At 58.3% G+C, this 19818-nt stretch overlaps 1 protein-coding gene across 1 annotated transcript; it reads right to left on the bottom strand.

The window, feature by feature from the left end:
- Nucleotides 1–1215: 1215 nt before the first annotated feature.
- EPHB4 (EPH receptor B4) lies at nucleotides 1216–17886 on the bottom strand. Its single transcript, XM_060032324.1, has 17 exons — nucleotides 17417–17886; nucleotides 14668–14738; nucleotides 14165–14452; nucleotides 13074–13470; nucleotides 11938–12093; nucleotides 11422–11754; nucleotides 10718–10842; nucleotides 10052–10217; nucleotides 8450–8552; nucleotides 8190–8254; nucleotides 7969–8082; nucleotides 7588–7835; nucleotides 4786–5001; nucleotides 4326–4475; nucleotides 3707–3900; nucleotides 3358–3513; nucleotides 1216–2276 (listed from the first exon to the last, which is right to left on the bottom strand). The coding sequence occupies exons 1-17, from the start codon at nucleotides 17466–17468 to the stop codon at nucleotides 2147–2149; spliced, it is 2964 nt and encodes a 987-aa protein (XP_059888307.1). The 5' UTR covers nucleotides 17469–17886; the 3' UTR covers nucleotides 1216–2146.
- Between the last annotated feature and the right edge of the window lie 1932 nt (nucleotides 17887–19818).

Below are 19818 nucleotides of genomic sequence, written 5' to 3'. Positions count from 1 at the left end.
ATCCTGCCCCCTTGATCTCGGTTCCTCCCCTCACCCAGCTAAGGTCTCCTTATCTAGCCTGGATGTCTGGTTGGCAGCGAAGGAGGTGGCCTGGACCAGCATCCTCGAGATAGACTTCCTCTTTCTGGAAGTAGGGGGAGCCAGACCCCCGCTGTCATCGGCAGGACGGACTCCCATCCACCCGCTTTTAGGGGTACAACACCTGGGCCGTGTCATCGAGGGAGGGAACAGAGGATTCCAGAGTATTATACTCCCGAAGGCAGGAAATTGGGGACAGGATCACTGCCGGAGGCTTCCTGGGCTGGGAGAGGCAGAGATTGTGATTTGGGGTCCTGTACTGACCCCAACACGACAACAGGGGTCAGCTGAGATGCAAAAATGGCAGGGCTGCACCAGCATGACAAACCTGACCCGGTCCAGGGCTGCCCCTGCAGTTGTCTCCTGGGGCGGGCAGGCTGGGAAACCAAAGATGCTGAGAGACTTCGGGGGATTGACCCCCACCCTCATCTCATCTTCCTGTTTGGGAGGGAGAAGTTAGGGGAAGATACTCAGGTGGTTTCCCCTCCCTTCCCAAGAGGCTGGGAGAACCTGCCTGGGCAGCATCTTGAAAGGGGGAATTGTCCTCCCAACCTAGCGCAGCATCTGTACACGTGTGTGTGTGTGTGTGTGTGTGTGTGTGTGTGTGTGTGTGTGTACTTGTGGGGGGTCCACGTCCTCCACTCCAGCCTCTGCTCCTCCTCCACAGCCGATGCAGACACTCCCCCCACATTGCCTCTAAACCAACCCCAGCTGTCAACATCTGGCCCACATCTGTCTCTTTCATGTGACTGGACCTCCACCCCAGATTCCCCCCTCCCCCCTTCAGGGGGCTGTAGGGCCAGGCTCCGAGCTCAAGGCCTCCCCTGCCTCACAAAGCCCCCTGCCAGGGCTAGGGAACCAGGGCAGGGGAGGGAGGGCAACCCCAACCCGGAGGTGCCCCAGGCTATTGGCAGAGCCGTCTGGAGCCGTTAGAAGCAGCTGCCGATGACTCATCTTCCACTGCCCCCACCCTACCACCTCAAACACACCGTGGGGCTGGGAACCAAACACCCAGCCCCCTCTCCAGACCTCCGACCCCTCTCAGCCTGGCTCAAAAGCTCCTTCACACCAGTCCCCACCCTCCACAGAAGTCTATTCCCCCACCCACCCCACTCCCAATCATCCCCAGAGCCAGGACGCTTTCCATTTTCTTTTATTTATACAAAACAATTGTTTTAAATATAATTTAAGAACCCCTCCAAGCACCAGTGTCTGTCTCTTGTTTCTAACACCACTGCCCCCCACACCCCCTCATGGACACAGCTTAGGGGTACTTGGGGGGGCAGGGAAATGTCTGGGGTTGCGGCGTGACCAAGGCACTGTTCTGGAAACACACAACGATGGGTCCGTTTCAACTTGGGCAAAGGAGGCGATAAACAGGTCCCCTCTAACACAAAAAGTTACAAGGACGGTATTAAAAAAAAAAAAAAAAGGGAAGGAAAAATAAGACCGAAAACAAAAAATAAAACTCAAAAACCTTCAATATGAAGGCAGCAGATGGGGGAGGGGCATTTACAAGGGAAAACCGAATTCGGTGGAGACAGCAGCAAGGTTGGGACATCCAAGTCCAATGATTTTGTCACTGGGCCATGCCGCCCCTTCCTGCCTCACGACTCGCAGGCTAGTCCCCCCTTCTCTTTGGTCTGCAGGGTCGCTGCCCTTCAAGGTGAGGAGGGGCACCTGGGGGCTCTAATTGGGGATCGGAGGGAGGCCGTGGGATTGTGCCCAACCCCCCCCCCCCCCCCCCGGGATGTTGGTAGATTCTGGGCACTTCTTTTCCTCTGGTCAGACCCAATCCCGAGGGAAGGGCTCCCACACCCTCAGTTTGGGGTTCCCCGCTTGGGGAGGGTCTGATTTCTACACTCCCGTACGGCCGAATCCCCAAATCCCTTCTCTCCAAATTACCAGCTCCCCGCCCCCATGGGTTCAAAGTGCAATCCAGTGGGGCCCGGGGATGGGAGCCTCTTGGGTCCCCACCCGATTCTGCCCCGGGAATAAGGGGAGCGGTGTCCCCAGCGTGGGAGTTCCTGCCGCTCCAGAGCTGGGGGGCCAGGCGAGGAGGCGCAGGTCAGTACTGGGGCGCTGGTGCCCCCGACCCTCCTGAGGCTCCAGGCTTGGCCTGGGACTTCATGTGCTGCACACTGGCCAGGATTTTTTTCTGATGCCCCGCCAGAGTGACTCCGATTCGGAGCAGGTCCCTGGGGAAGAATGAACAGCTAGGTGAGGCCACTGGGCTCCCGGGCGGCTCTCCTACCAAAACCCCATCCTCGCCTCGGGACTGTCCGCCAATCAGAATGGCCGGCGGGAAAGGGGGCTGACGTCAATAGTTGCCAGTCAGTTTCCGGAGGATTTAGGAGCCGCCACAGTTCTGCGCAGCCGCAGTAAGGAGCGGGGCTAGGTACCCGCGGGGGTCGAGATGCAGGAGGTGGGGCGGGCTGAGAGAGAGAGAGAGAGAGAGAGAAAGAGAAGGAAAGAAAGAGCTGGGTGGGTGGAGAGGAAGGGGCGGGAGAGGACAAAAACAAACTGCTCCCAGCCCCATCCTGATGCGGGGAGACGGGGATAAGGAAAAAAGAGGTGAGAAATGGAGGGCAAGAGCTCGTGTCAGGGAACCCGTGTCAAGGCGAGGCTAGAGCAAGTCAGGGAGGAGATGCCCAGACCTGGTGGGGCAGACTGGCCCGGGACCTGCCTTCCAGGGAGAGGAAGGGCCTCCTGGACCCTCTGTGTCTGGGTTTATAGTCCTTCTATTTCTGTGATTCAAACCTGGGGCAAGAAGAGTCGTTGGGAGAGAAATGGAAAGGCAGAAAGGAGGACCAGGGAGAGGCCAGCTAGGGAAAACCAGTATTGGGGAGGCGTTGGAATCATAAAACCATTTAACATTAAAGCTGGAAAGGCTCTCCAAAACCTAGTCCAACCTTCTCCTTTTATGGGTGGGAAAGCATCCAGAGTTGACACGTCGTTAATGTGAGAGCAGGGTCTGGAATGCAGACAGATGCACGAAGATACATACAGATTGCGAGGTGGGAGCGAGATGGCCCCGGGCTGAGATGGTGCAAGGGGGTGAGGCGCGCACAGCTGACCGGGAAGAATCCTGGGGCTCTCAGCCCCTGCAGCTGTTACTGCTTTGGCAGGGGAGGGGCTTTAGAAAACAGAGTTGGCACCAGGAGTTGACCCCAAAGGCCCCTGCTGAAACTGTGGACCTGATTCTGGTCCCCAGGCACCACCCCTCCTGGCTGCTTGGCCCTCACCACTCCCCCACCTCCATCTCCTGCCACGACTTACTCAGTGGAGATCTGGCTGACCAGCTCGAAGGAGCCAAACCCAGCGGCTGCAAAACTTTCTTCGTATCTTCCCATCTTGATGGCTCGAAGCCACTCGCCCACAGAGCCAAAAGCTGAGTAGTGAGGCTGCCGCTGATCCAGGAGGGGGTGCGAGGCCCTGGGAGGCAAGGATGGGGAGGACACACTGAGAACCAGCCCGTGTCAGGGTGGCGACGTAGAGCCCAGCCCTGGAGAGGTGGACAGGGACCATCCCACATACCACCAACGGGACGGATACTTCTCAGGGGGAAGCGAGGTTCTCAGGGGATGGCAGAGTGCAGGAAAGAGGGCCCATCCTCTGGGGTCCTCACCCGCCATTCTCGCGGGCCACGATTTTGAGGCTGGCAGGGTTCCGGATCATCTTGTCGAGGGCACTGACCACCTGGGGGAAGCGGGGCCGCGCGTTCCGGTCTTTCTGCCAACAGTCCAGCATAAGCTGATGCAGGGAGGTGGGGCAGTCTGGGGGCGGGGGCAACCGGTAGTCCTGTTCAATGGCATTGATCACCTGCAATGACAGGTAGAAGCACTGGGTGAGAACGTCAGGGAAAACGAGGCTGCCAAAGGACCCCAGGGAAACGGCGACTTAACAGATGCCGGGATGGCTGCTACAGCCCCCCCAGAAGGGCAGTTCTGGGGGGCTCCTGGCCAGGGCCGAGGCCACTGGCTGTGGCTCAGCGTCCCAGAAGCGCGTGAGCTATGATCCAGACATGTAACTTCCCAAGGCTGCCCTCCATCACTGTGTCCTTCTGTGACCAGATAGGCTGTATTGAGCCCTTGGATACAGAGATCAGCTCCTCACAGCGCCACCCTCACCACCTCAAGGACCAAGCAGTGATGAGCTCTCTGAGAACCAACCCCCCCCACCCCCACCCCCACCGCCCCATATCCCAAGAGAGAGGACGTTCCAGGAAAGCTTGGTAGGACACTTACATCCTGATTGCTCATATCCCAGTACGGCCGTTCCCCAAATGACATGACCTCCCACATCACAATCCCATAGCTCCAGGCATCACTGGCAGATGTGAACTTCCGGAATGCAATGGCCTCAGGGGCTGTCCATCGGATGGGAATCTTTCCTCCCTAAAGATGGGGGAGGAAAAGGTGAGCTGGGGGACTCACAGGACTCAGGCATTCTGCCCCCCACCTTTGCGTTTCCCCCAGCTCAGGCCTCCTTTCTTTCTGGGACCCAAACACCCAGCTCCCCGACTCTGTTCTTTTCCTAGACACCCGGTAGCCAGGTTCCTTAAGCTGCCCCCCCTGCCCCCACAAAGTCTACTCTTACAACCTGTCTTGGACCAGAGCTGTCAAGCCCTCAGCCTCCCAACTTTCCAACCTGCCCTGCTCACCTGGCCCTAAGAACCTAGTTCATATGCCTGCGCCCCAGCCTCACCAGAGAGCTCGTGTAGGTGGGATCAGAAGAGTTCTCCTCCAGGAATCGGGAGAGGCCAAAGTCTGAAACCTTGCAGACGAGGTTGCTGTTGACCAAGATGTTGCGGGCAGCCAGGTCTCGGTGGACGTAGCTCATCTCAGCAAGGTACCGCATGCCCGAAGCGATGCCCCGTAACATGCCCACGAGCTGGATGACGGTGAACTGGCCGTCGTTCAGCTGGAGATGGACATGGCGGGGGCGTGGTTCGGACAGCTCACCCACCGCTCCCCCTTCCTTCCACGTTCTAAACAGTATTTGTCCCTCCCAGACCCAACTCACAGACCCACCTGTAGGACTGGCCTGCTGACATCCCAGGGAAACCACCCCCTTTCTTTAAAAAAAAAAAAAAATTTCTTTATTTTTATTTATTTTCTTATTTTTAAATTTTATTATTTGAAATCTATAGACGGTTTATTTTATTTTATTTTTTGGTCATGCATGCGGGATCTTAGTTCCCCGACCAGGTATCGAACCTGGGCTCCCTGCATTGGGAATGCGGAGTCTTAACCACTGGACCGCCAGGGAAGTCCCTCCCTCCTTTCTTTTACCCTGAGTTCTCTCAGCTCTTACTATGGTATCGTGACACAATGCTTACAGTTGTCCCACTTTCAAATATTTGCTTTCAGTCTCTCGTAATTAGATTATAAGGAGACATTTTAAGATTTTCTTCCATTTAACCTTTACATCCAGTGCTTTACATCCAGGAAATACTCAACAAATGCCTTTGATCTATGTTCTCTTTATTTGACAGCAACAGAGCGCTGACAGTTACGAGCGTGCTCTGAAGCCGCCCTTCGACAGGTGGAGATGCGTGCGTCGGCGCTGAACCTGCCACAGTCTCGCTCGGCCCTCTTGGACCAACTGTATGCAGGACGCAAGAGAACAGTGAGGAATCGGGTGTGATCAGTGACCACAGCACCAAACCCAAGGTCTAAAGCCCGGCCTTGAGCTCTATAGAGTTGCCTCTCACCAGGTAAGCCGACCAGTCATGGACAGTTAACTCAGCCCACCTTCTGGGTCCAGCTAGCACGCAGGGGACCCTCGGCAGCCCTCCAGGGCCAGCAACACAGAGTTCAGAAACCGAACTCTGAATCCATCCTCCAAGCCTGCACCCACCCCACGCCTCACATCTCAGCTGGTGGACTCACTTCCAGACGCTCAGGGTAGAGACCTCGGAGTCTCCCACTCCCACGGCTTACAGTCCATCAGCAAGTTCTGCTGACCGTGCCTCCACAACGCACCCCAAACCAACCACTTGTGCGCATTCACTGCAGCCCCCGTGGCCTGAATGATGCCAGTGTTCTCATCGGCTCCTATCCCCCAGCATCCGTCAGAGGGATCTCCTCAAATCACCTCCCTCTCCTGCTGAAAAGCTTCCCCTCAGACTTCTAATCGCATCCAAACTTCTAAGGTCACGAGGCCCAGCCGCCAACCGCAACGTGATCCACTATCACTCCTCTGCTGACCTGGTTCAGCTTCACCGGCCTCTCTGCTTCTTAAACAGGCTGGGATCCCGCCCACCCTGGGTTGCTACTCTCTGCCCCTGACACGCTTCCCCCCATCTTCTCATGGCCGGCTTTCTCATCTACCCAAACGTCATCTCTTCTAAGATAGACCCCCTTCCCTTTCCTGCAACCGGACAATGGAACAGACTCCCGTATCCACAAGGGAGGGTCAGGCCATTCTGGCAGTGCTCCAGGCCTCAGCATCCCTCGTGTTGGCAGCCGGGTAGCCTGTGTCTCCTGATGCGGTGCCACGGGAAGTACACGGCTCCCCCTGATGTAGGCTGGCCACAGACGTTTAATTTTGAACTTAGCACAACATTAATAGACATTGCTTCCCTTACAGGAAACACAGAGAAACAAGCTAGATGACCCCACAGGGAAGAATCCGATAAATCCCGAAGATAAGACATTCAAGTGGACAAGTGGCCCAGCCCTTCAGTGTATCAGAACCCCAGCAAGGGACTGTCCTGGATGTAGAAAAGGCTCAAAACAATAACCACAGGTGCAATGCTTGATCCTGAACTGGATGCTGGGACATTCTGGGGACAACTAGGGAAATATGAGTATCAAGCTGGCATTAGGTGATACCAAGGAATTGTTGTAATTCTGTTAAACGCAATGTTACTTTGTTATGTAGAAAAACGTTTTGGGGACTTCCCTGGTGGTCCAGTGGTTAAGACGCCGCACTTCCACTGCAGGGGGAGCGGCTTCAATCCCGGGTCAGGGAAATTCCGCACGCCGCGTGAAGCGGCCAAAAAAAATAGTTTTGGTTTTTTACAGAAGATGCATAGGAAAGTTTAAAAAATAATAAAATTCATACAGTTTTGTTAAGGTAGCAAAAATGAGCTCTTCTCTCTCATTCCTATGATCCTGTTTCATTTTTTTCACATCTGAAATCATGTTTACTTTTTGTAAAACCTTGTTTGTACTTGTTAATCTTCAGTCTCCCCCATTACGCCACCAACTCTCCAAGAGCAGAGATGGTCACGGCTCTATCCCCCGAGGCCCAGTACGGTGGCTGGTACACAACGAGGCGCTCAGTAAATATCTGTCACAAGGCCAGACGACAACCCCTCCTTGTCCCAGGGTCAGCCGGCCCCACAGGGAGACCAATCCCAGGACTCCACCTTCCCTGATGGAGAATGAAGGGTAGAGGGGCAGTGACGCAGGACCCACTGTCTGTCCCGGGTTCTGAGCTCCTTGCTTGCACTACGGGAGCACAGGGTGGACGCGGAAAGCTGGGAGCAGGGGGTCTCACCCTCAGGAAGGAGTCCAGGGCGCCGTTCTCCATGAACTCGGTGAGAATCATGACGGGCACGCTGTTGGTGACCACGCCCTCCAGGCGGATGATGTTGGGGTGCTCGAACTGGCCCATGATGGAGGCCTCGCTCAGGAACTCCCGCCGCTGCCGCTCCGTGTAGCCGCCCTTCAGGGTCTTGATGGCCACACAGCTCTCCTTCTTCCCTGGGGCCTTCAGCCGCCCCCGGCACACCTCCCCAAACTCGCCTTCAGGAAGGAGGCCGAGGGTCAGCTCTCCTGACCCGCCCCCCCCAGCCCCGGCCCCAACCCCAGGTCCGGCCCTGCAGTCCCTTTCCCCACCCCTCCCCCCGACCCAGGCACCCAGGCATCTTCCTCTCACCTGCGCCAATCACCTCTTCAATCTTGACATAGGAGACATCGATCTCTTTGGCAAATTCCCTCACAGCCTCATTAGGGTCTTCGTAAGTGAAGGGGTCAATGTAGACCTTAGTACCTGAGGAACCATGCGGGGCTTGTCAGCCACCACTGCATTCAGATGCCCTGGTCCCTGGCTCACAGCTCGCACCCCAGCCCTATCTCCTCCAGGATGGGCCTACCCACCATGCCCAATGAGATACTGTCCGTGTTTGTCTGAGTATTCAGCTTCTCTCCCGTTGCTCTGCTTCCTGTAGCCGATGGGAAAGAAGAGGTAAACTGAGTCACGCATCTCGATGTTTCCAGAGGGGAAGGATGGGAATCAGAGAAGGTTCCAGGTGAAAACAGGCTCCTGGGACATCGGGGGAGGTTTGCCCTGGAGCAGGAGAGCAGGTGGCCAGCTACACAGGGCTTCGCAGGGGCCCCCGGGTGCCCAGAGCCCTCACCTGAGGCAAAGGACAGCAATGACGACGACCACGAGGACCAGCACCGCGCCCACGACCGCCGTGCCAGCAATCAGGGCCAGCTGCTCCCGCCAGCTCTCGTTCTCTGGAGAAGAACTGGTGATCAGGGGGACCTGGCGGGCCCGTGGGCTCCCCTCAAGTCCCTCAGGGCAAGCAAAGAAGTTTCCCAGCCCTGGTGGGTTTGATTTTGTTCTGTTATAAATACTGGAAACCACAAAAGGTTCCACTTGAACAGAAGGTTCCAAAGGCTAAAAATGAAAAGGTTCGTAGACAAAAAGTGGAAACAACCCAAATGTCCATCAACGGATGAATGGATAAATAAAATGTGCCGCAGCCATTCAATGGAGTATTTTTCAGCCACGAGACGGAATGAAGTCCTGACACGTTCTACAACACGGATGAACCTTGAAAACATCATGCCACGTAAAAGAAGCCAGTCCCAAAAGACCGTATCGTGTGCCTGCATTTGTATGAAAGGTCCAGAACAGGCAAACTACAGACACAAAAAGTAGACTAGGCTTCCCCGTGGCGCAGTGGTTGAGAGGCCGCCTGCCGATGCAGGGGACTCGGGTTCGTGCCCCGGTCCGGGAAGATCCCACATGCCGCGGAGCGGCTGGGCCCGTGAGCCATCGCCGCTGAGCCTGCGCGTCCGGAGCCTGTGCTCCGCAACGGGAGAGGTCACAACAGTGAGAGGCCCGCGTACCGCCAAAAAAAAAAAAAAAGTAGACTAGTGTTTGCCAGGGGCTGGGAGGTAATGGAAGAGTTATAAGCATCTCTTTTTTGAGGTGCTGAAATGATCTAAAATTAATTGCGGTGATGGTTGCACAACTCTGTGAATATATTATAAGTCAATGAATTATACATTTTATTTTATTTTAAAATTTATTTATTTTTATTTTTGGCTGTGTTGGGTCTTTGTTTCTGTGCGAGGGCTTTCTCTAGTTGTGGCAAGTGGGGGCCCCTCTTCCTTGCGGTGCGCGGGCCTCTCACTATCCCAGCCTCTCTTGTTGCGGAGCACAGGCTCCAGACGCACAGGCTCAGTAGTTGTGGCTCACGGGCCTAGTTGCTCTGCAGCATGTGGGATCATCCCAGACCAGGACTCGAACCCGTGTCCCCTGCATTGGCAGGCAGATTCTCAACCACTGCGCCACCAGGGGAGCCCATGAATTATACATGTTAAATGGGTGAATCATGGTGTATGAGTCATATCTCAATAAAATGGTTAAAAAAGTTCAAAAGTTTAGAAAACCACTGAGCCAGCATACAAAATCTATCATAGTGTCACCTCAGTTAATCCTGGGAGCCCTGTGAGAGAGGCCTCATATTTCCATTTTTTTGGATGAGAGAGCTGGGGCTCAGGGGTCAACTTTTTGCTGAAGGTCACATAGCTGGAGAGCCGCTGAGCTGGCCTTCACACCCAGCTGTTGCTTTTGGTTTCTACATCTTATCCCCAGGCCAAAATGCCTCGTGGTTGAGAGAAAGAGAAGCGTGGGGCTGTGGCTTTGGGGGTCCTGAGGGCAGAGCCAAGGCCTCCCGCCTGGTCAGGTCAGCCAACCCCACCTGCATCTGGCTCCCCGGGCTCACCGTCCAGCTGGGTCTGGCTGTGGTGCTCCTGGCCGAAGGGCCCGTAGCCAGCCTCGGAGCGCGCCCGCACCTGGACCAGGTAGCTGGCTCCCCGCTTCAGTCCCCGCAGCTCTGCCCGGTTCTCCGATGTCTTCAGGAACCGCACACTGCTGGGGCCCTCTGCGCCCTGTTCAGGAGAGGGGACTGGCCGTGAGCCAGGGCCTCCAGATTCCACTGCTCTTTCTGCCTCCCCCCGCCCTGGGCCCGCATCCCTAGCATCTCTGTCCTGCTGAGTGGCAGGTGCGGCCTTTGTGCTCACTTATGTATGCACTGTGCCTTGTGTTTTGCATTAATTATATCATTTAATCCTTGTAGCGCTTCTGTGGGATAGGTTCCATTATCCTAACCATTTTTGGGGGGTGGGGGAGGCCTCGCCGCGTGGCATGCGGGATCTTAGTTCCCCGACCAGGGATCGAACCCATGCCCCCTGCAGTGGAAGCACAGAGTCTTAACCACTGGACTGCCAGGGAAGTCCCACCCTAAGCATTTTACAATGAGGATATTAAGCTCAGAGAGGCCAAGGGGTTGACACAAGGTCACTTGGCTAGTACGTGGCAGAGGGCTGCAATTCAGGCGTCCTGGTCCCTGGAGCAGGTCCCACTGCCCACCCCCAGGGCCTGGTCTCACCTTCTCGTGATACTTGACCTCGTAGTCCAGCACTGCCCCGCTGGGTGCCCGGGGAACAGCCCATGCCAGGCTCAAGCTGCTGGGTGATGACCGAGTCACCCTGATGTCGGACACTGGGGGCGGCACTGCAAGAGACAGATGCCTTGGGGCCCTTGATCGTGGCAGGTCTGTCTCTCATCTTTCCCAGCTCTTCCTCTACTGGCCACACTTGTCTCGGTCCCCCAGCTGTTTCCGGAATTCCTTGTGGCTCTCTCTGCCCCGTCCTGAACTCTCCAGTCCACCTCTGCATCTTTTTTTTTTTTTTTTTTTTTGCGGTATGCAGGCCTCTCACTGTTGTGGCCTCTCCCGTTGCGGAGCACAGGCTCCAGACGCGCAGGGCCAGCGGCCATGGCCCACGGGCCCAGCAACTCCGCGGCATGCGGGATCCTCCTGGACCAGGGCACGAACCCGCGTCCCCTGCATCGTCAGGCGGACTCTCAACCACTGTGCCACCAGGGAAGCCCCACTTTTGCATCTTTTTAATTCTCTTTCTGCCTCTTGCCCCAAAGGCCTTGACCCGCTATATTTCCTGGGGATCCCACTCCCCAGCTGCTGCCTTTTCCCCCTCAGGCCTTTAGACTGTCCATATCCCTCGCGAGCCTTTCCCACCAACGCCTCTCCCATCCGACCACAGGCTGCCCCCTGCCCCCAGCCCCCAGTCTCACCCTCACGGTCAGTGGTGACATTCACAGCCTCAAATGGAACTGGCCCGCTGGCTAAGGAGGACACCCCGTTCACGGCGGTGACCTCGAAGGTATAGGTGAAGTCAGGACGCAACCCACGAATGGCCACCCAGGGCTCCATCAGGTCCCGGGGGCCGGGGTCGAAGGTCAGGTCTCCCCCGCAGGGCGTGCAGGAGCCGCCGGGGCGGCACTCCCGGCACCGGAGCGCATAGGTGAGGTCCTCTCGGCCTCCCGACTCGAGGGGGGCACTCCATTCCAGGCGCAGGGAAGAGCCGTTCAGGCGGGGAACCACGCTTCTCGGGGCGGACGGAGGGGCTGCAGGAGACCAGGACGTCAGGCAGAGGCTGAGCAGACGGGCAGGGGACGGGCAGTGGGACAGACAGGCAGCCACACTGACGTCTTGTCTTGGCCGGGCACCAGACCAGGGTCAAGAGGAGGAAGGTGTGGGAGGATGGGACTGGGGTCGGGGGTCCACCCCAGGGGTCACTGGCCACTTACTGGTACAGGGTGCACCTCGGGGGTCTGTGCGGGCCCTGAAGTACCCGATGCGACACTGGCAGACGGGCGAGCCAATGGTGTTGGAGTGGCTGTTGGCTGGGCACGGCTGGCAGGACCCCTCCCCAGACAGGGGCTTGAAGGTGCCCTGAGCACAGGCTGCGAGAAAGCGTCCGTCAGAGACATTCAGCGGGGGGGGGGGACCAAAAAAAGGACATTCGGCAGCTACTAAAGTCGCACGAGGTGCAAAAGGGAGAACAGGGAGGGAGAAGCACCTCTAAGAGAAGACCTCCCTCCAGACCCGGGGTCTGAACCCGGACGTGTACTCCCGGCCGCTCCGCGGCAGCCGGGTGAGACCCAGACCCCTGCTCCGAGGAGTGATTTTAAATGCACACCACAAAATACACAGATTACCAAGCAAACCAAGTAACTAAAAAGAGTGATCGAAACGTGAAGAAACTTCGCAACACAGCAACGTGTGTTTCTGTACCAACAAGATACAGCGGCAAGGCTGACAGGCGAGGAAATACTGAAGTCACCATGAGCGAAAAACAACATTTTGCCAGTCTTGCGTCATCTCTAATGGGCTGTGAAAACACCCAGGATTTGAATGGGGCCCAAGTCTCAGGTCCTGCTCGACCGCTGGGCTGTGGCTGACACTCCGTGAGAGGAGTGGCCAATTTCAGGTAAAGATGAGTGCAAAGAAATGGTCATTTATTTTCCCTTCCACCAAAGTTCACAGATTCCCCTACATTTTACCCACAAAACCCAGGTTAAGAAACTCTGCTCTGGAGAAAAGGCTACGTGAGAATTCAGTATCAGTAAATTTGACGAAACCATAACAAAAAAGACTACAGACCGTGAAGCCTTTGTCCTCTGAGTCCAATAAGGTCCCCCAGCCCCGAGGACAGTCCCACAGCCCAGAAAGGAATTGGACATAGATAGAAGGATGAGTGTGGAAATGATGGAGAGCTCAGAACTGTGCTGGGGGCCCTGAAAACACACCCTCCAGTAACTGAGTGCCCAGGAGAATAAAGAACTTTTAAAATGGAAATTTAAGAAGCGGATCCAAGAGCAGGGTACCAGCCAGGCCTCCTGCAGACATGGGCAAGCTCTGTGGGGGAAGGGCTAGCCCTCACCTCGGCACCTGGTATTCCCCTCGGCGGCCTCAAACCCTGGAGCACAGCTGCAGCCCGTGACCGGCTGCTCAGCCCACTGGCCATCCTCCCGGCAGTAGAGGCTCGGGCTGGGGCCAGGGGCGGGCACGGCATCGGCCACGCAGCTCCCTGCCACGGGAACCACCAGCTCACGAGGCACGGTCTCCGGGAAGCAGGTGAGGTTCACGGTCAGCTGGGCGCACTTCTTATAGAAGAGGTGCAGGGACAGCAGGGCCATGCAGGCGCCCTGGTCCTGGAAGGCCAGATAGAAGCCGGCCTTGGTGAGCGGGCCCAGACGCAGCGTCTTGACGTTCACCTTCCCGGTGGCCTCGGCCCCGGGGCGCTTCCGGGTCAGGTGCTCAGCAGCAACTGTGTCCACCTGCCAGGTTGGGGAAGAGACTCACTGCCGCTGTCCTCCACTCCCCCAGGACCCCGCTGGACTGTCTTCTTCCCAGCTCACCCTCTCCCTGACCTGCCTGGCTCCTGTTCCAGAACCTTCTCTCCACCGTTCCCAACGTACGCTTTCCTGCAGGCCCCAACATTGTCCATTAACACCCGCCGAGCTCCTATGATGCATCCAGCCACTGTCCCGCACCCCCTTTCTGTGCATTCACTCGTCCTACAGACACTTATCAACACCCACTCTGTGCCAGGCCCTGGCCTCCACGCCAAGGAACCAGAAATGAAGGCAACGCTGATGAACTAATGATAAATTAAAAGTATGATGAGTGCTACGGCAGGCGGGACCCCAGGGCAGGGCACATCAGCAAAGGCGTCCCGGGGGGCACCTCGGAGCTGGAAGTTACAAGGCGAGGAGTTGGGTGGGAGAGGCAGAGAGAAGGCATTCTAGGGTGAGGCATCAGCTGGTGCGAAGGCAGGGGGCTGGAAAGGGGCGAAGTGTACTCAGAGAATGGGGAAGTGAAGGGGGGCCCAGCACATGGAGTAGAGCGGCTGTCCCACCTAGCAGGCCACCCTCTCCCCTCCTCAGACCCGGGCCTCTTGCTCCTCGCCCCCAGCACCTCTAGACCACAGGCCGGCCCCAGACCCCACCTTGGCCTGGGGCACCTGGGTACCTTGATGTAGGGGTTCTCCATCCAGGCTGGCGTGTGGGCCGTGGCCGTGTCCGCGTCGCTCTCAAAGTAGAAGACGGTGAAGGTCTCCTTGCAGGAGCGGCCGGCCCGCGGCAGGGAGAGGCATTCCAGCATGGTGAAGCGCAGCGTGGCATACACGTGCACGGCGCCCCGGCGGGGCACCCAGCCCGTGCGCAGCCAGTGGGCCAGGCCCGGGGCCCGCTGCACGTCACACACCTCGTAGGTCCGAACACTGTGCTGCTCCTCGTCCAGGCCGCTCAGCTCCTCCCACTGCGGGGAGAAGGGCGCTCAGTCTGGGGGCTGCTAAGTGGGTGGGTGAAGGTCAGTGCCATAAAGCCACGAGGGTTGGGGGACCCTGGAGAGCAAGGGCTCAGAGGATACCTGCTTCGGCTGCTGCGACGGCTGTGTGTGTATGCGTGGGGCCTGGGAAGCAGGAGCACAGGTGGACCCCCTCCCTCGGTTTCTCTCCAAGCCCCAGCTCTTACCTGTCCCTCCACCTGAGGGAATGTCACCCACTTCAGATCGGCGGTTTCCAATTTTGTGTTCAGTAGGGTCTCTAAGACAGACAGACAGAGTCAGTAAGCGCTTGGGAGAGACACCAGGAAGCCCAGACGCCTGCGAGCTGAGACAGACAGACAGGCCGAGGAGGGGAGCGAGCCCTGCCCTCTGTCCCCCCAGCAAGCCCAGATTCCCAGCCTCTTTTCCGAGTGCCAGCCCCGCCCCTGACAGCTGACAGGCACGGAGCTGACCTTCGGGACTCCCAGATCTAGGCCTCTGTGAACTGCTGTGCCCCAGAGGAGAAGGGGGGACACAGATGCTGAAGGGGGAAAAAGGCAAACAGCTCAGAAAGGGCTAAGCTAGAGCCCAGACCTGACCCTGACCCCGAGGTGGGATACAGGGACACTCTTCCCACCAGGGCCTGCCTCAGCCTCTGCAGTCCGTTCCCAAATCCAGAGAGCGTGCTGCCTCCGTCCCCACCCCCTTCAGACCAAACATCCCAGCCCTTCAGATCCGTGAAGGCGGTGCTGACCTCCTGAGGCCCAGCCCTGACCCCCCATTCCCTCCCCACCAGCTAGCTGCCCTCGGAGGAGGAAGCGCTGGAGGCCAGGACGCTCGGGTTCCTGCCCTGGGCCCCTGTGTGCAGGGGCCTCACATCTGGATTTGGTTACGGGAAGCAAAAGGGGAGGAGATTTTAGGGGTGTGTGTACGGGGGGGTGAGCACACCTGGCTCTGCTCTGGCCTCTCTCTGGGGAGGAGAGGGGCGCGGCTCTGGCGGAAGGTGGGGATTAGGAGAAACTGCACAGCCCCCCCCACGCCCCCCGCCCCTGGCTGAGGAGGGGGGGAGGGTAGGGGAATCCCCTCGGAGATTTGTGGGTGGGGTGCTGCAGGCCTGCCCTGGGAGGAGCCGAGAGGGGGCCCCCAGGGGAGCCAGCAGCACACCTCGGACCAGGGCCCCCCTCCCTGGTGGGAGCTGCAGGAGAGAAGGGAAGGCAGGTGGGCGGGCAGCCTCCTCCCAGGGACCAGGTGATGTCCACGGAGGGCAAGGGGTCAGGCGGGACCCCGGCCAGGCAGCTGGGGGTGAGGCCTGGGCCCCCATGGATGGCGGGAGACAGCCCAGCACGCTGGGGACAGGATGCCCGGGTTCTGGGAAGGGGGCGGATAGAGGCTGCCGTCTCCACCCTCCATTGTTCCAGACTGGATAGTGTTTTCCTGTCTCCAATTTATACACTGTCTCTGTTTCAGGCTGTCCCGGGCGCTCTGAGCGGCTCACTTTCTCTCACCCTCTCTCTTTGATCTGTCACTTCTTTTGCCTCCCACCTCTCTCTCCCGCTCTCCGTCCACCTCCATTTCTCTTTCTGACTGTCACTCTGCTTTCTGTCTCCCACCTTTCACCAACCCCGGGGCACAGAGCCTTGGATAAAAGACTGAACTCGTCTCAGTCTCCTCATCTGTAAAATGGGAGCAACAATACATCCCACCCACAGGGTTGTTGCAACCCTGAAAACATAAAGCACTCAGCATGGGCCTCGGGCCCAGAAAGCACTGAGGTAATAGAAATTAGAAGTTACTCCCTGTTCCTCTTTGCATCTTTCTTTCTCTCTCACCACACATCATCCCGACGGGTTTTCTCCCAGCTTTACTTTCCCCTTTCTCTCCCACAGTTCTTTCCCCATCTTTCCCCAGCCCAGCAAGTCTCTCCTCTTCCCCCACACCCAGCCTTTGATCCCCAGCCCAGAGCAGCACTGCCCAGCCTGGGAGAGAGGGGTTTCTAACTGCCTTTGATTCCTTCTCCTCAGTAGCCCCCCATGGCCCACTCCCCAGAGACCCCTTTGATTCCAGGCAGTGAAGGAGGGGAAGGAGGCAGCTCATTGAAAGGAGATTAGGGCCATGGGAGGAGGGTTTACAGGGCTCTTGGCTCCCCCTCTAGGGGTTGGGGGGAGGGCAGAGACTCATGGATAAAGTAACATTTTGGCTGGGGTGGGGGGATGCAGAAAAATTAGAAGTTTAAGAGAGACAAGTAGACAGCAGTTAAGCTGAGTTCAGGGGACACGAGGGCTGTGTAGGTCAGTTTCTGCCGGCCTAGGGTTAGAGGAAAGGACTCTGGTGGGACTGAGGCAGGGTCTAGACAGCATTTAAAGGGCTGGGGTGCAGCTTGGGGAAACCAGGGAAGGGGCCTCCCTGGCGCAGGGGCCGTGGCTTTGGGAGCGATTTGGAGGTCTGGAGTGTGAGTGCAGAAGGTGGCCATCCCCACGGCGGTGTGTGGAATTGTAGCGTCAAGGTGTGAATGCTCCGGAATGGGGGGGGGGGGTAGTTTTATGGGCTACCACAAAGTTCTGCCTTGTCTTCTTGTTCCTCCAGAAGCGTTTCCTCCTGTTTGGCAGAGGTGGGAGGAGAGGATAGAAACTTTGGAAAGAGTTTTGAAGATGGGAGTAGAAAATTGGAGAGAAAAGGAAAGGCTGCCAAGGGCGTCTGGAGTCCGGAGTAAGAGTGTGGGGAGCCGGGACCGGGGCATGTCCCGGGACAGAGCTCGCCTCCATCTCTTTCCCAAACAAAAGAAAACTCCACTCCCCGCTGGGCCGCCTCCTCCCCGCCCCCCTCCCGGGCTAGCACTATTGGTCCGGAGTGTTCGCTGTTGGGGTGCCGGGTTTGGGGGAGACAGATGTCGGCCCTTCCACCCCGAGGCCCATCTTCGGGGGGCCCCAGAAATGGCGGGGTGACTCCAAGGAAACTCACCTTCTAAAGCGGCTACAAGCGAAGCCCAGCAGAGCAGAGCCCGGAGCTCCATGGCGCCGCCTCACTCTGGTTGGATCCGATCCGAGTTTGGGGGGCCCTAGCCCCCCCAGGTCTAAACCCCCCCCGAGCGGGTGGACGTCGACTCCCCGCGCTGAACTCGGTCGGGGCCCTCAGCGCGGGCCCATGCGGGCGCGCCGGGCACCCGGTGGCGGCGCCCAGGTGTGGCCCCGCGTCCCAGCCGCGCGCGCAGACGGGAGGGCGGGGGCGTCCTGGCAGCGGCCGCGCCGGGCGCGAGCAGAGCAAGACGTGGCTGGAGTCGGGGTCCCTCCGGGGCCTCGGGGTCCCGCCCCGGGTAGCTGGGGGTGGGCCGGCCGCTCGCGCTCTCCCCCCCTCCCTGGAGTGGCGCTGCTCGCGCCGCCGGGCCGAGTGCGCTCCGCGTCGGCAGGGAGGGTGGGAGCGGAGCGGGGACGGGAGCGGGAGGGAGGGGACTGCGGCGCGGGGCCGAGCAGGCTGGGGCTGGGCCGGGCGGCGCCTGGCCGGGGAGGGCCGGGCGCGCGGGGGGCGGGGGGAGTTACCCCCCAGCCCAGGCGAGGCGAGGGGGCCGGGACGTGCTGATTGGAGCGCGCGCTGCTGAATAATTCATGAGGGAAGCGGAGCGGGGCGTCGAGCTGAGCAGGTCGGGAAGTTGGGAGAAAGTTTGGAGAAGGGGGAGGGGCGGCGGGTGCGGAGCCCGGGGACCGCCCAGACCTGCCCCGTGGCCGTGCGCCCCTGATCCGGACCGCGCGTGTCGGGGCCGGAGCCCAGGGACCCCCGGGTCAGGTCCGAGCCCGGCAGACACCAGGGAGCAGAGAAACACACCCCGCAGCATGGAGGGCCGCACGCTCGAAGCCCTATCCAATCTTCCTGCGGACTTCGGATTCCCACCACCCCCTGGTTGGCGCAGGGGACCGTGTTTGGGGGAAAATTTTAAAGATGGAGGGTGGCCCAGCGGGCCCCAAGGCAGAGGTCTCAGCTTAGATACGCCTGGAGCGAACGTTCACACAATCATTCAACAAACATTAAGTATTGGGGACCTACTGTGCGCGCAACGCAGCGCTGAAAAATGTGCAGAGGAAGAGGGGCACCTGGGTTGAGATGGGGAGTGTAGAAAACCCAGGAAGCAAGGGTAAGTAAAAGGTAGTTGGGTCCGAGAGAGTGAGGGGCCCAGACGGATTCCCAGATCATGGTCCACACTCTCTCCGTCGCGATTAGGAGGGCTCCGCGACACCCTCAGTCCTGACCCCTGGGGCTCGGGCCGGGGCTGCTGCTGTCTGTCTTTCCTAAGGCTGTTTCCTGTCGGGCTCCTGGGGGCCCTCGGCATGGCTGGGAGGGCCTTTCCTCTCGTCGCCATCCACCCCCTACCAAATCTCGTGAGTTAGAGGGGAGGGTCCCGGAAAGCAGCTCCTCCCAGAAGAGCTGGAAGGAAAGAGCTTAGACTCAGAAGGTATTTAAGGGGGGGGCGAGTAAGAGGAGCTGAGCAGCCGAGAGAGGGAAAGAGGAGTCCTTGGTGCTTGGGGGGTTGCCAAGCCCCTCTAACCCACAGCGAGGACAGCCAGGCCTGCAGTGACCTCTTGTCCCAGTGCACTTATCTTGCTGCCACAAGTGGTGCTCCCCACACCCTTGCCCTTCCTCGTAGCCCTGCCTGGGTCCTGCTCCGGGGTGGGGGGGGGGTCACAGGGGGCAGGAAACAGCCAGCTTGGCTGGAGCCAGGCAGACCAGGCCAGGGCTGGGAATTCCCTCCTCCCTCCCCGATCCAAGCCCAGTATCCCTTGTTCAGTTTCTCCTCCAGGCTATCCATCTCCTGCGGACTCACCTTTCCCTGCTCTCACTCTGCACTCATTCTCTAGCCTCTAAGAGTTATGATTGTGTCTCCTCCTGGGCCCTGCCCTCGACCCCACCTCAGGCTCTTGGTTGCTTGAATTGTCTCCTTTGATGGGGGATGTAGTTCATCATCATGGTTGGGGCGGGGGGAGTCGGTGCATGGCCGGAATTGAAGAGAAACCCAGGTGCACGGAGAAATGAGGCTGGGTGGAGCAAGGGGCTGATGAGACTGGAGGGGTGAAGAGATGCAACAGCTCACCGCAGATTCAAACCCTGTATTTCTGACCCCCTGAGCACCAGGACTCCCTCAGCTAGAGCGAGCAAAGCACCACAGCTAAGAAGATACCCAGTTGGTCCCGCATCATAGGTCATCAGCCCCCATCCCCCAGCAGGTAATTCAGTTCCTAATATCTAGTGTACACCAAACAAGGAATGATTAAAATGAAACCTTTATTGAACATCTACTGTGTGCCAGGTGATCACCGTGCCAGTTTGCAAGATTTGTAAAACAGGGCTTCTCACCTCAAAGGTCGATACTCTGG

The sequence above is a fragment of the Delphinus delphis genome, chromosome 15 (genome assembly GCF_949987515.2).
Source record: "Delphinus delphis chromosome 15, mDelDel1.2, whole genome shotgun sequence".
In the NCBI taxonomy this organism is placed as follows: domain Eukaryota; kingdom Metazoa; phylum Chordata; class Mammalia; order Artiodactyla; family Delphinidae; genus Delphinus; species Delphinus delphis.
The sequence above is the reverse complement of the archived record's forward strand: the minus strand, read 5'-3'. Positions and strand labels throughout refer to the sequence as shown.

What these genes read in the sequence shown, in the direction of transcription:
- EPHB4 (XM_060032324.1), bottom strand. Translation starts at nt 17,468, where the DNA reads ATGGAGCTCCGGGCTCTGCTCTGCTGGGCTTCGCTTGTAGCCGCTTTA. An exon ending in TGGAGAACCCCTACATCAAG is followed by an intron (nt 13,471 to 14,164) that starts GTACCCAGGTGC and finishes CCAACCTGGCAG; the next exon opens with GTGGACACAGTTGCTGCTGA. An exon ending in TGAAGAGGTGATTGGCGCAG is followed by an intron (nt 7,836 to 7,968) that starts GTGAGAGGAAGA and finishes TCCTTCCTGAAG; the next exon opens with GCGAGTTTGGGGAGGTGTGC.